Source organism: Sinohyriopsis cumingii, chromosome 7 (genome assembly GCF_028554795.1).
Source record: "Sinohyriopsis cumingii isolate HCF-2022 chromosome 7, ASM2855479v2, whole genome shotgun sequence".
Taxonomy (NCBI): Eukaryota; Metazoa; Mollusca; class Bivalvia; order Unionida; family Unionidae; genus Sinohyriopsis; species Sinohyriopsis cumingii.
This window is the reverse complement of record NC_142967.1, coordinates 29752466-29765503: the sequence shown is the minus strand read 5'-3', so window position 1 is coordinate 29765503 and position 13038 is coordinate 29752466. Positions and strand designations below refer to the sequence as shown.

The 13038-nt window shown below is 37.4% G+C and overlaps 1 protein-coding gene across 1 annotated transcript in view; it reads left to right on the top strand.

The window, feature by feature from the left end:
• Window positions 1-13038, top strand: part of LOC149794956 (heat shock 70 kDa protein 12A-like) — a 102911-nt gene that overhangs the window by 49376 nt on the left and 40497 nt on the right. The window contains exon 6 of the mRNA XM_089964619.1: window positions 3381-3540. Coding sequence (XP_089820745.1) covers window positions 3381-3540 — 160 coding nt within the window. The remainder of the gene's footprint in view (window positions 1-3380; window positions 3541-13038) is intronic.

The window sequence follows — 13038 nt, the reverse complement described above, 5'->3', positions numbered from 1 at the left end:
GAAACTATGCCACGGATGTTGCATACCTATTGCTGATGGATATTATGTCGTGGATGTTGTATACCTATTGCTGATGGATATTATGTCGAGGATGTTGTATACCTATTGCTGATGGATATTATGTCGTGGATGTTGTATACCTATTGCTGATGGAAATTATGTCAAGGATGTTGTATACCTATTGCTGATGGAAACTATGTCACGGATGTTGTATACATATTGCTGATGGATATTATGTCGTGGATGTTGTATACCTATTGCTGATGGAAATTATGTCGAGGATGTTGTATACCTATTGTTGATGGAAACTATGTCACGGATGTTGTATACCTATTGCTGATGGAAATTATGTCTAGGATGTTGTATACATATTGTTCATGGAAACTGTGTCACGGATGTTGTATACCTATTGCTGATGGATATTATATCGTGGATGTTGTATACCTATTGCTGATGGAAATTATGTCAAGGATGTTGTATACCTGTTGCTGATGGAAACTATGTCACGGATGTTGTATACATATTGCTGATGGATATTATATCGTGGATGTTGTATACCTATTGCTGATGGAAACTATGTCACGGATGTTGTATACCTATTGCTGACGGAAATTATGTCTAGGATGTTGTATACATATTGTTGATGGAAACTATTTCACGGATGTTGTATACCTATTGTAGATGGATATTATGTCAAGGATATTGTATACCTATTGCTGATGGTAACTATGTCACGGATGTTGTATACCTATTGCTGATGGATATTATGTCAAGGATTTTGTATACCTATTGCTGATGGAAACTATGTCACGGATGTTGTATACCTATTGCTGATGGATATTATGTTAAGGATGTTGTATACCTGTGTTGCTGATGGAAACTATGTCAAGGATGTTGTATACATATTGCTGATGGAAACTATGTTACGGATGTTGTATACCTATTGCTGATGGATATTAAGTCAAGGATGTTGTATACCTGTTGCTGATGGAAACTATGTCAAGGATGTTGTATACATATTGCTGATGGAAACTATGTCACGGATGTTGTATACCTATTGCTGATGGATATTATGTCAAGGATTTTGTATACCTATTGCTGATGGAAACTATGTCACGGATGTTGTATACCTATTGCTGATGGATATTATGTCAAGGATGTTGTATACCTGTTGCTGATGGAAACTATGTCAAGGATTTTGTATACATATTGCTGATGGAAACTATGTCACGGATGTTGTATACCTATTGCTGATGGAAACTATGTCACGGATGTTATATGCCCATTTCTGATGGCACTTATGTCAAGGAATTTGTATACTAATTTCTGATGGAAATTATGTTCAGGATGTTTTATACTTATAACGGATGGAAATGTCGAGGATGTTATAGCCTATTGTTGTTGAAAATTATGTCAAGGATGTTGTATACCCATTGCTGATGGAAATTTTGTCTTGTGGAACGAGGACCTTTAAAATGGTATAAACGCAATTTATTTTCAGATGGTATTGATATGTTGAAGGATCTTTCTCCATTTCCTTATGACGTCTTTGCGTGCATCATCAAACCATGGATGGTTGACGCGTTGAGGAATCACTGAAGATTTTGTTATTGTATCGTGAGCCAGATCTTTGGGTATTTTTGGTAATAGGGATAAAGGACCCCACTACGTTGTCAAAATAATCACTCGTCAAATTTCACCCGCAGAGGGATTGAAACGTTTCCCAATCTGACTTGTTCAATTTCTATCTCTCCTCGAGCCCTTAAGGCTTGGTAATTCTGCTTTTTAAATATATCTGAAAGTGGTCAGTACCTCATAGGTGGTAACCAACTTCCAAAGAGAAGTCAAGTAAACGGGATAAACTGCAGATAGTCAAATCTAAGGACGAACTGGATAATTTGTCAGGATACAGGTATACAACTTAACATTCAAAAGGCAATGAGTGTGTTTTGAAACAGGTTCTTTTTTCCATCCCTCTCTTGTTGGTATCTCTACAGTCTCAACTTTAAAGTCGCCAAGCAAAACAAAAGGCGCCGGCAACTCATCAAGACAGTGTTCTAAATTACATCGATAGAGCGGGGTGCTTGGAGGGATGTACATTGAAGAAAGTTAAAGAATTGCACTTAACGACATACGAACGGCTACGGCCTGTAAAGTAGAAGTGAGATTAATTTGGCTGTGAGGAGCTTCATTTTTTATCATCATTTACACTCCTCTAGCAGCCTTATCAGCTATACGAGAAGAGCTGTTGTGCATGTTGAAGTTTAAAAACTATATTTTTCTTTTTTAAGGTTTCCAAAAGACAATGATCTGTTTATTATATACTTAAGTGTAAAACATACAGACTTCTTGGCGAAATAATTTTCCTATTTTTTTTCCTATATTTTCACATTTTTAAAACATATCCTTAAATTTTCACACGTGAAAAATAAGATTTCCCATCATGCCATGCGACACTTGATTGTGTGCGCCTACAAACGTTGTACCTCCAGCAATAAAAACGAGTACTTTGTGAGCTACAACAAATAAATAGAAACTGCCTTACATTTCAGACATGGATATTAATCTTTTGGTAGAGAAATCTGGCCAGACGCCGTTCGCGTCTCTCTGGGTTAGTTTCCCTTACTTCCTTGAAAAACAACCTTAACCCGCTTTGATGCATTGCTGAATCGGACTTGTTTTCAGATGGGGTCAAATACTTTACAAAAGGACAAAAGCTTAATTTATTGAGACAGATTAGGTAAACCTAGTCCTACTGCTTTTTTAAGTCACTTATATTTTCATGATCAACCTACAAAATTGACGTTAATTTACGTAAAGGGGGTGGGGTTTAGCGTGTTATGCCGAAGAATGAGTTCAATCTTCTAAATTTCGATTCTGGAGCAAGTTTGGTATATAAGAAAAGAAAATTTTTCTTTTTCTACGTTAAAACCGGATATATTTCATCGTATGGTACCAAAAAGGATATAATGTAACTCGTGGCATCACCACTCGCTGAAATATCACTTGTTTGGTACCACGCGACATAATATATTCAGTATTAACGCAGGAAAAGAAACTATCCTCTGTATATCTGGATATTGTGAACCTGGATGCCAACAGCAAGGGAAACTGCTCAGCAAAACATAATAATAATAATAATAATAATAATAATAATAATAAAAATAATGGACCTCCAAAAGAAAAAGTATCATGAGTCACGTTGTATTGCATATAATCCAATGATGAGCCTTCATTAAATACTTAGAGAAAAATCTATGAAATAAGCGCAAGCGTAGGATGAACGTACAAAAATAAAACACTCCAGGTAATGACTATATTTTATATGCATTCTCATTAAATTATTTTCCATGTAATACCCATCATATATTTTATTATAGGCTGGAATAGAAAATGACAATTTGACCATCGCTTTGGAGCCAGAGGTCGCATCTATTTACTGTAAGGCGGGAAGTAAAGATGGCGCATTTCATGATAAGGATTCAGATCAAATAGGACTATTTAAGAAAAATATAAAATATATGATCCTCGACCTTGGCGGTAAGTACTTGTATGAAAATATACGGTCTTCGACTGTAGCGGTAAGTACGTGTTTGAAACAATTCCTTTAAAATATGACAAGAACTAAAATGTATTAATCTTAGCATGAAAATATCAAGCGTCACATTCCGAATTTGATATTTTGCTGTCCTATAGTATTAAACGATTTCGGTTGTCGTCGGTTTTGACTATTGTATAACTGCTATCGAACATCTTATATCTTCATACAATACCTAAAATAAACCAGACAGTATTATTTTAGAGATCTTGGTCAATTATATTTTTGCAATTTTAAATTTCTTCTTCTATTTGAATAATTTTTTTAAAATGCTCATATTTTGAAGGGGAAAAAACAGAAAGCAGTGTCTCTTGAGCACAGCCATTAATTTAATTTTGCAAAATTATTTAAAGAACTAGTGAAGAAGAAAGAAAAAGCAAATTAAGTAATACAATCATTTCTTTGCAGTTTACAATCTTGTACTAAAACATGTCGGCACCACTCAAAGTTTCTACAAACGAAATGATCCCTATATATCTGGACAGTAGTGTGCATTGGTACTGTCCTGAACACTGAGATGCCGAACCACTCATATGTGTTGAAAATAAAAGTAAATAAATAAAAGTAGACTCGTACTATACATTGACATGCACAAACTACGAAACCCATTAGCACCTCATAATAATAATAATTTGATTCCTGGCAAACAACTACACCGTACCGTATTCAACAGTTTTCAGAGATGTATGAACAATGTTTCTTAATGCCATCAGAACAATATCGCTTGTCATCAAAATTACACAGACCAGATTTGATGATAACATTAGTCTCAATGTTATGACGATTTGATCTTATTGCCATTATCTCAACATAACCGGAAAATCCGTGTAGCGCAGCCTTATAATTATCAAATCCTAACATCTTACCGACATTTATTTTGATGCATTTTCCTCGTTTTTATTAACTTTATTATCTGACAGTTTTAAAAGTACATTTTACATCGTAATCCGATAAACTGAACGATAGGAACAAAATTTGTTTCATCTTTAAATTTTCCTATAATTTTTTTTATTGTCTCCGTTAAATCGTTATGTTTTTTTTTATAATCGAAAGGGTCAAATAAGTATAGGCTATAGTAAAACTCTTGACAAACATCATTAGATTCTATCTTGTACAATAGCGAGTCAATGTCTGTAAATAACAATTCTGCACCAAGCCACTCAACTTTAACAAAATCTTAGTTGAAACAGTACATTAACTTCTTTGATATCTCATGTACTACCATATCGACATAAACTGGCTTGTTCAACTTCAAGTTTGTCTTTCTTTTATGAATGGCTATCAGATTTTCATTAAATATTTTCATTACTAACAAAACCATCAGATGCAACACGTTTATTAGGACTTTCCAAATTATTAACGATATCAGAATTAACTCGCTTTCTTATATTTTCCATGGTTTTACCAACGACACTGTTGTTCGTTAGTTTGAAAATGTTTTTCCCAAATTCTGCTTTTGCAACTGCTCTTCCGCTATTATTAACGTCGATATATTATTTCATCCAACGTGATTGATTAAGTTTTAAAACACGACGAACTTGTCTTAGTACAAGACCATGATCAACTGCTTGTTTAAGCTTTGTCTAGTGTAAAATGTATCACCGTTTGTCAAGTAGATTAAGAACAAGTTTATGAACAAAAGAATTGCTACTCTGCGAATAATTTCTCTGCTCATCAGGTAATAAACTAATGAATCAACATTGACTCTGGACAAACTGGATAATCATTATGCTTATCATAAAGCTCGACAGGATAGTCAAGATCAAGTTCAACAAAATAACTCATATTGTCCGTTATAATTTTATCAGTTTCATCAAAAAACATGTTTTTAACTTATTCATCTGGAACCACCATACGGCATAGACAAAGGGAGGAAATATTCCTAAAGATTATTGCTATCGAGATAGGTTATAAAACGTGATGGCTCTGTACTATCATAGTTAGGTAGATATTTATTATTAGCTTTCGCATATTTATTTTATATAACACTTATTCTGCCTCTGATTCCCCGCTCGATGAAATAGAACTTGTCCGGATCTGTCAACAGTTCTAGTTTTATTTAACTGTTTTGGTAATGCATCCCACCTTAGTCGCGGGGCAGAATAGTACCAAATTGGGTCAAGTCCGTAGTTTTCAGCGCTGACTTCTCTGAAATGTTCCAAACATAACTGTGAGAAACAACACGTTTTTGCAGCCGAACGAATCCCATATCAATTTAGCATAAGCATAATCATCATCACTGACACGCTCAAGATTTAACAGAGAATAAAACGCATCTTTCTCAGGTAAACTTGCTTCATCAAATCTGTCCCTGTCTTCAAGATACTCATAATGAAAAAATCCTTTGCTTGGTAACAAGTTTGATTTGTCACCGAAATGCTTAGTTAAATTATCAAACTTACCGCAGTCTTTTACAAGCTCATTCCACAATGTTGCCATAAACTGCAAACTATCAATAAATTTTAACTTGCCAGGTGTCACTGACATGTATTTTTTCGTTTTGTTCGGAATACACTTTTTTTGTTTTTGTTAATTTTCATACGGTGTATTGTATCCTTAATACCGAACGCCTCAACGATGATATGAGAATCATGACCACGAAAATTGTGAAAGACAACATGCACACAATCTGGTGCGGTATATTGTAAATTACATTTGTCATGTGCTGGTTCGTGATACTTACAAGTTATATGACAGTAATTTTTTACGCGATCTTGAGGCGAAAGCGCCTGCTCACAAATATGACACGTTTCTGCTGCAGCAAAATTAGCTTCTTGTTTTTTTCAGCGGTTCCATCTTTTTTGTCTTAGCGAGTAACATCAGGATAAACTCAATCTTGTTGATAAGGTATTTCAGAAGCCAGACAGTAGGACTTACTCCACGATACAGTTTTATTGATTTTGATAAACTTTTATCAACAGCATAGAAAACTTCATATGTTATTCCACAAGGAGTGTGTGCTTGAATTTTTCTTGTCAAAGATTTATCAGGGTTATTTTCTACTGCTAGCGCTGGAAGTAAAATAAACTCAAAATCTGCGTAAATAACAAACGGCACTTTCATCTTGTGTCTTCAATTTATAAATTGTAATATCTTTTCATCTCCGCCAGGCATATATGTACGTTGTACGTTGTACGTCAGAGTAATATTTCGAGATATTGATGAAGCACTTGCTGAGTCTTACAGCCTTGCAAGCATTTGAAACAGAAATATTTCTTTTTTATACTTGTTCTACTGACCTCAGCCGAACCTGTTAAAGCTCTTGATCCAAGGATAATGATTTTTATAAAACAATAAATTCATTGTTGTTTGTGATGATCGAATGCGGATGTATCTTGTACACACACACACACACGCACACACACACACACACACACACACACACACACACATATATATATATATATATATATATATATATATATATATATATATATATATATATATATATATATATATATATATATATATATATATATATATATATATCTTGTGGTGTATCGACTCCAAAAACGTTAATACCTCCTATTAAGGATCATATTTAACTAGCATATTCACATACTTTATTCTTCTGTTTTTTCATTGTTCATAAATATCTTGACAGCGTCGACTAAGAGGTTCATATTTAAGATTGTAGCTCTGACGATGATCCTTATTTCATCTGACATTTTATTACATTAATGATGTCCCTTATGAAAAGGTTGTTAGGTCTTTACTCTGATCTCGATCGTGATACTGCAGAGAACAAACACTCCGATTGTGAATTACATTAGGATTGGAAGAATATGCTAACAGTCCAAAAGCTGTTAACAGTTAAGATGTAAGGCATCTCGATATTGCTAGAAGTATCAAATTCGACCTAGAAACGTATCTATTTCCTGTCATCGAGGATACATTTGCTGATAAACCAGGTATAGTACCTCAAGATGAACAATTTTATGTTGCAGCAAAATCACGGTGCAGTGTAAAATATAATCTTGCTAAAAGTTTCAAAAGTTTAAATTTACTATCTCTGAGCATCAGATATTCTGGGAGATGTTAAAACCGTTCATGAATTTTGGAGAGCTAGAAGTTTATGGTCGTCAAAAAAAATATAAAATTTAATTTTCTGTTTCTTATGATTTTTAACCTGATGACGCATCTAGCAACAACACGAAAACAACATTTAATATCTTTGTGCAGACCAGTGCAATGTAAATCTGTCTTTTAGAAATACAAACGTTTTACTGTGACTAGATCACTAGCGATTAAAGATTTTTTATTTCACTAGTTGGTATCCATTTGTTAAAACTGTCACTATAACCTATCCATTTAACCAGACTTTGCTTACCTTTTCTTGTTATTACTCGCTCGATTATGAATATATCCTGCTCTGTCCGCTGCAGCTCCTGTTCGTAGAAACTTCCAGGAATTTCTTCTCCTGGATTATTATCCCGGGCTATATCTTCTAGTTTATACGTGACAGGTATTGTTGTTAAAATTTGATCTACAACATATACTTCCTGTGACCAATTTAGAGTAAATCCTTTATCGAATGTTTTCATTACTAACGAAATTCTTACTCTATTTCCTGTGTTAAACTTGTGTCTTCGGTACAGAATCTCATTCACCAGTATTGGATTATAGACTGCTTCGTAGGGCGACATTCCAAGAATGTTATGTTTGGTGTTATTGTAAACCGACACAATCTTTAGCAGATCATCAATATACATGTTAGTGTTTTAGCTGTGAGTTGATTATAGATCGTTCCTTTTAATCTGCGGTTAAATCTCTCCACAGTAGCACTTTTTTCTTTATTTCCAGTGACGCACTTGATGATGTTATTTTGTCCTAGTAATTGCTCTAATTGCCTATTTAAAAATTCCGCTCCGTGTTCAGTCCATACTTTATGTTTTCTGTTGTGTTGATAATAATATCTCTTAACGCTTTAGTTATAGTCTTTCCTGTTTTATCTGCAGCAGGTATACTAAACTCGTACTTACTAAAAAAAATATCAATTACTTTCATCAGTTACCTTTTGTTGTTGTACTGTGCAATGTTTGACAAATCGCAAGATATATCGCCCAAACGTCAACAACTGCGCTTGCGACGATTTTTCGTCGAGGAAACGTTTTTGGTTTGTGCTGTTCGTGTGAAAGTACATCTCCGAGCGGCATCGTTGGGTGCGATTGCACAACAATGCCGAGTTTAAATTGTGCTCAATTAATACCTTGCACTAGGTTTCGATCAATTCGCTCTCGTATTCCGTTCAAGCGTAACACGATCACAACTAGATTTAGCAGCAGGGGGGGCGAATCGGACATTTTGTCCAATCGTTATTTTGCTTAATTATTACTTTCTGCACTCAACGATCTAGTGTCGTCAGCGCCTGGTAAAAAAAAAACGACGACGTCGTTGGGGGATCGTCGCGTCGTCATTTGGTTTAATTAACACCTTCTGCGCGTCGATCCCCAGCGTCGTCAGCGTCCGGTAAGCACATCGACGACCGCGTCGATGTCATCGCCCCCCCCCCTGCTGCTAAGTGGTTATTTACAATGAAAATTATTTACAACTAACCGAATATTTGGTCAAGTCCGATACGATATCGTGTCCGAGGATCATGTAAATTTATCGTTACGAATCCATGTGGGGTCGACTGAGCATGACTAAAAAAGTTTCGAAAAACATTAAAGTCCATGTCACCGCCGCACCATGTCTGCCAAATATTTCGTAGCGTGTGTGTATCAACGCCGTTGAACACAGCAAGAATATTACAGTTGTCTCTAATTACTTTTGGAATCTGAGTGTATCGTTGAGTGACATATATCACGTCAGTGTTTTTATGCCTGCCTCTGGAAAATATCCTAGCTGGGTTTTTTTGATTGTCTAACATAACATCATCGTACACGACTAGATTGTTAACGTCGCCATCAATATCATCAATACCCGGTGCATCATTGATATCCGTAATAAACTCAATAACATTTTTTTTAGCGATCGCTGATGCATTCTCGTTGAAATCTTTCAACACCTCGTAGCATCGTTGATCATCTACGCTAGGAGCAACCAAATACAACTTATCCCACTTCATCCATCTCATTATTAAATTGAGTAACAATTGCGTCTTGCCGGATCCAGATGGTCCGATGATAATCATCCGGATCGAGTTTGGTAACGCTGCAACATGCTTAACTGGTTCTCTTGTTTTAGTCGCCGAAAAATCAATTATATTCATATCTCTATACATAAATTATGGATCTATATTGTGTGAAGTGTAGAGTACGTACTGGCACAAATGATATGACAACCGCTACAACAAGAAATAACAGATCGGCCCTTACTGGCAAGTGTGTACAATGCGGTACAAAGAAATTTAGATTTATTTCTATTAAACCCGGGGATGTTTTAAAAAAAAGCGAGGAGGTGATATTGCAGCCAGGTTATCAAAACTCCCCGGAACACCGTGGGCAAAGTATCCAGGAGAAAAACACCTCCCAGGATATAACTACTGTGGCCCCGGAACACGATTAGATATTAGACTCGATGATCAAAATCAACCCAAACCCGGTGAGTACCCAATAAACGCTATCGATAAGGCGTGTCATGCTCATGATGTTGCTTACAAAAGTAGCGATCTGCAACAGCGTCATATCGCGGACGTAAAATTAATTCACGCGCTAAATGCTATTCCTGATAAATCCTTCAAAGAAAAATTGGCCTCATGGTTGGTAAAATCGGCTATGAAAGGTAAATTAATGATTGGAAGCGGAGCTTCTGGCGCTGGTAATTGAAAACGATAGCGTTTATAATAACAACATGGAATCCATCTATTATTCTCCGAGAGGATACTGGAAGGGGAAGGCCGCAATTGGTAAGCTTGCAAGCGCTGCAAAGGTAACAAAGGCCACTGCGGCTAATTGGTTATCCAAACAGGCTATATGGCAAATCTATCTACCACCGCCTAAACAAATCAACTTCTCGCGCTTTGATGTCAGCGTACCTAATGAAGTTCATCAGGCTGATATACTATTTCTGCCGCATGACAACGGTTACAAATACGCGTTAACCGTAGTTGATGTTGCGAGTCGATACAAACAAGCGGAACCGTTGAAAACAAAGTCAGCAACTGAAGTAGCCGATGCGTTTGAGCGGATTTATCGAAGAGGTCCTCTGCGCTGGCCAAATCTATTACAAGTTGATCCCGGTAGTGAATTTCGCGGCGCTGTTTTATCAACGCTGAAACATCATAGCGTCGCGATACGACGAGGTCATACTGCGCTACATCGTGATCAGGCAATTGTTGAACGATTCAATCGGACTGTCGCTGAACGGTTATTTGGATATCAATACGCGAAGGAATTCATCCAGGAAAAACGATCTCGTGAATGGGTTAAAAGGTTGCCAGGTGTAATTGCAGCGTTAAATAACGAGATTACCCGAGTAATCAACATGAAGCCCAGCGACGCGATTAAATACGAGTATATACCCGGAAAATTAAAAATAAATAGCGTTTCCAAGCCGATTCTCGGCGATGTCACTGTTAGATATCTATATGAACCAGGAGAGCTTGAAGGCGGTAAAAAAAGAGCTACTGATCCTATTTGGAGTGTTACCACACATAACATATCAACGATAACACGATCAACTGGTAGACCACCGATCTACAGACTGGATTCAACTGCTCCTCAGCGCGGATTTACACGCGAGCAACTACAAGTGATACCTGACGATACTCAATTACCCCCGCGTGGTCTTAACTAGCGCCGTTGCGTCTATTGCACTCAAGACAGGTCAACCTCACATTGTTTTTGACATGACCGAGACTGTTATCGATCCTATCCACGGTAAATTGGCGAGTGTCTTTATCCGAATAACGCCAACTCATTATACAATTGCAACTCGCGCAGTGATTATTCTGTTGTTGTCGTAGCGAGATTATTAATTCGGCATCAATATCAAAACGCCGCTGTTTTTTTTTATCCTGTTGGCGGTAACCCGAGAGTTTTCTATCAATGACGCTTGCATCGATGATGTCGTTGTCGTTGGCGACTCCGTCACCGGCTCCGTCAACAACAATTCTTCGAAGCTGATTTATCCTTCGTACTCTGGACACTGCAAGATAGACTAGATTTGACCATTCGATGCGATTATCAACTATCCAAACAATTGTGTCCGTGATGGTTAGTCCCTGCGAGGAATGTATTGTTGTTGCGTATCCTAGCGTCCACGGGGATTTATCAGCACGTAGCGCGTCCTCGACGACGCTGATATCAACGAGCACAATATCATTCAGCACGAGAATTTGTTTTTTTGTCCCCGACGCTGTCGGGGCTGGAATTTCAACTTCAATGTTCTGCCGCCGTGTATCCGCGGGTCTATAACATAACGGCACTGGACGCATTGGAAACTTTTCCTTATGCAACGCAAACAACCTCCGCTGAAGTGTGTCTCTGACTATCTTTCTGCTCGCTACAATTAAATCGTTTGGTCTCCATGTTTCCCAGAATTCATTTAACGGCGTTTCCGGAATCACCTCGCGGATTATTTCACATTGAATTCTATCCGGCTGTAATCTGATTAGTTTTTTAACCTCGCGCAGTTGTTCATCAAGTGCTCGGTAATCAGTATCGGTTTCTTCATAATAGTCCACAAAACCCTTTAACCAATCATGTGGACCCTCGCCGACAAATGGTGGTGGTTGGCCATGGTCGCCACACATGATTACTGCTGTATTCGCGCGCAGCAACCACTCAAGAAACATTTGTAAAGTATCTAACGAAACAGTACATATCTCATCCCAGATGATAATGTCGGGAATAAATTTTTCACCCATTCGATCAGGAGTCCACTCACCGCCGCTGTATCGAAAAAAGCTGTGATAAGTAACGGCGTCAACATTTCGTTGTTTTATCTCTCGCGCTAGTCTATGGGTCGGTGTAAGCACGATTATACTTGCCCGCGTTCGAAATAATTCAATTGCCCGAGTCGTCTTTCCTGACCCGCCACAGCCGCTTAAATAAACCGTCTTGTGTCTACAAATTGGATCAGAACACGATGGTGCATTAGACCATTCTGACAATTTATCACCGCGTAAGTAGTTGTTCTCAACGGTGACATCTGCTGACGGGGAATAATCGCGTCGTATTTCATTTTTAATTCTCCATGTACCCCAACTCTCGTCCGGACTAGTAAACTCGGCTACGTTTCCCTTATACGCTACGTCTATATAAAACGAATCAACGGCTACTCTAACCGCGGTATCGGGGAATCTATTTATCATCGAGAATAAATTGATAGCGGCGTAACCCAGCATAGACGCCCTCAAATGTGGATATGCCGGGCTGTCTCCATCGCTGTAAGTAACAACTGTGCCCAACTTTGTTCCATTGGACAAGAAAGCTGTTTTGCAGTTCACGTATCTATTTTTGGCCACTGCGTCCTTGATTACGAAATCATATTCT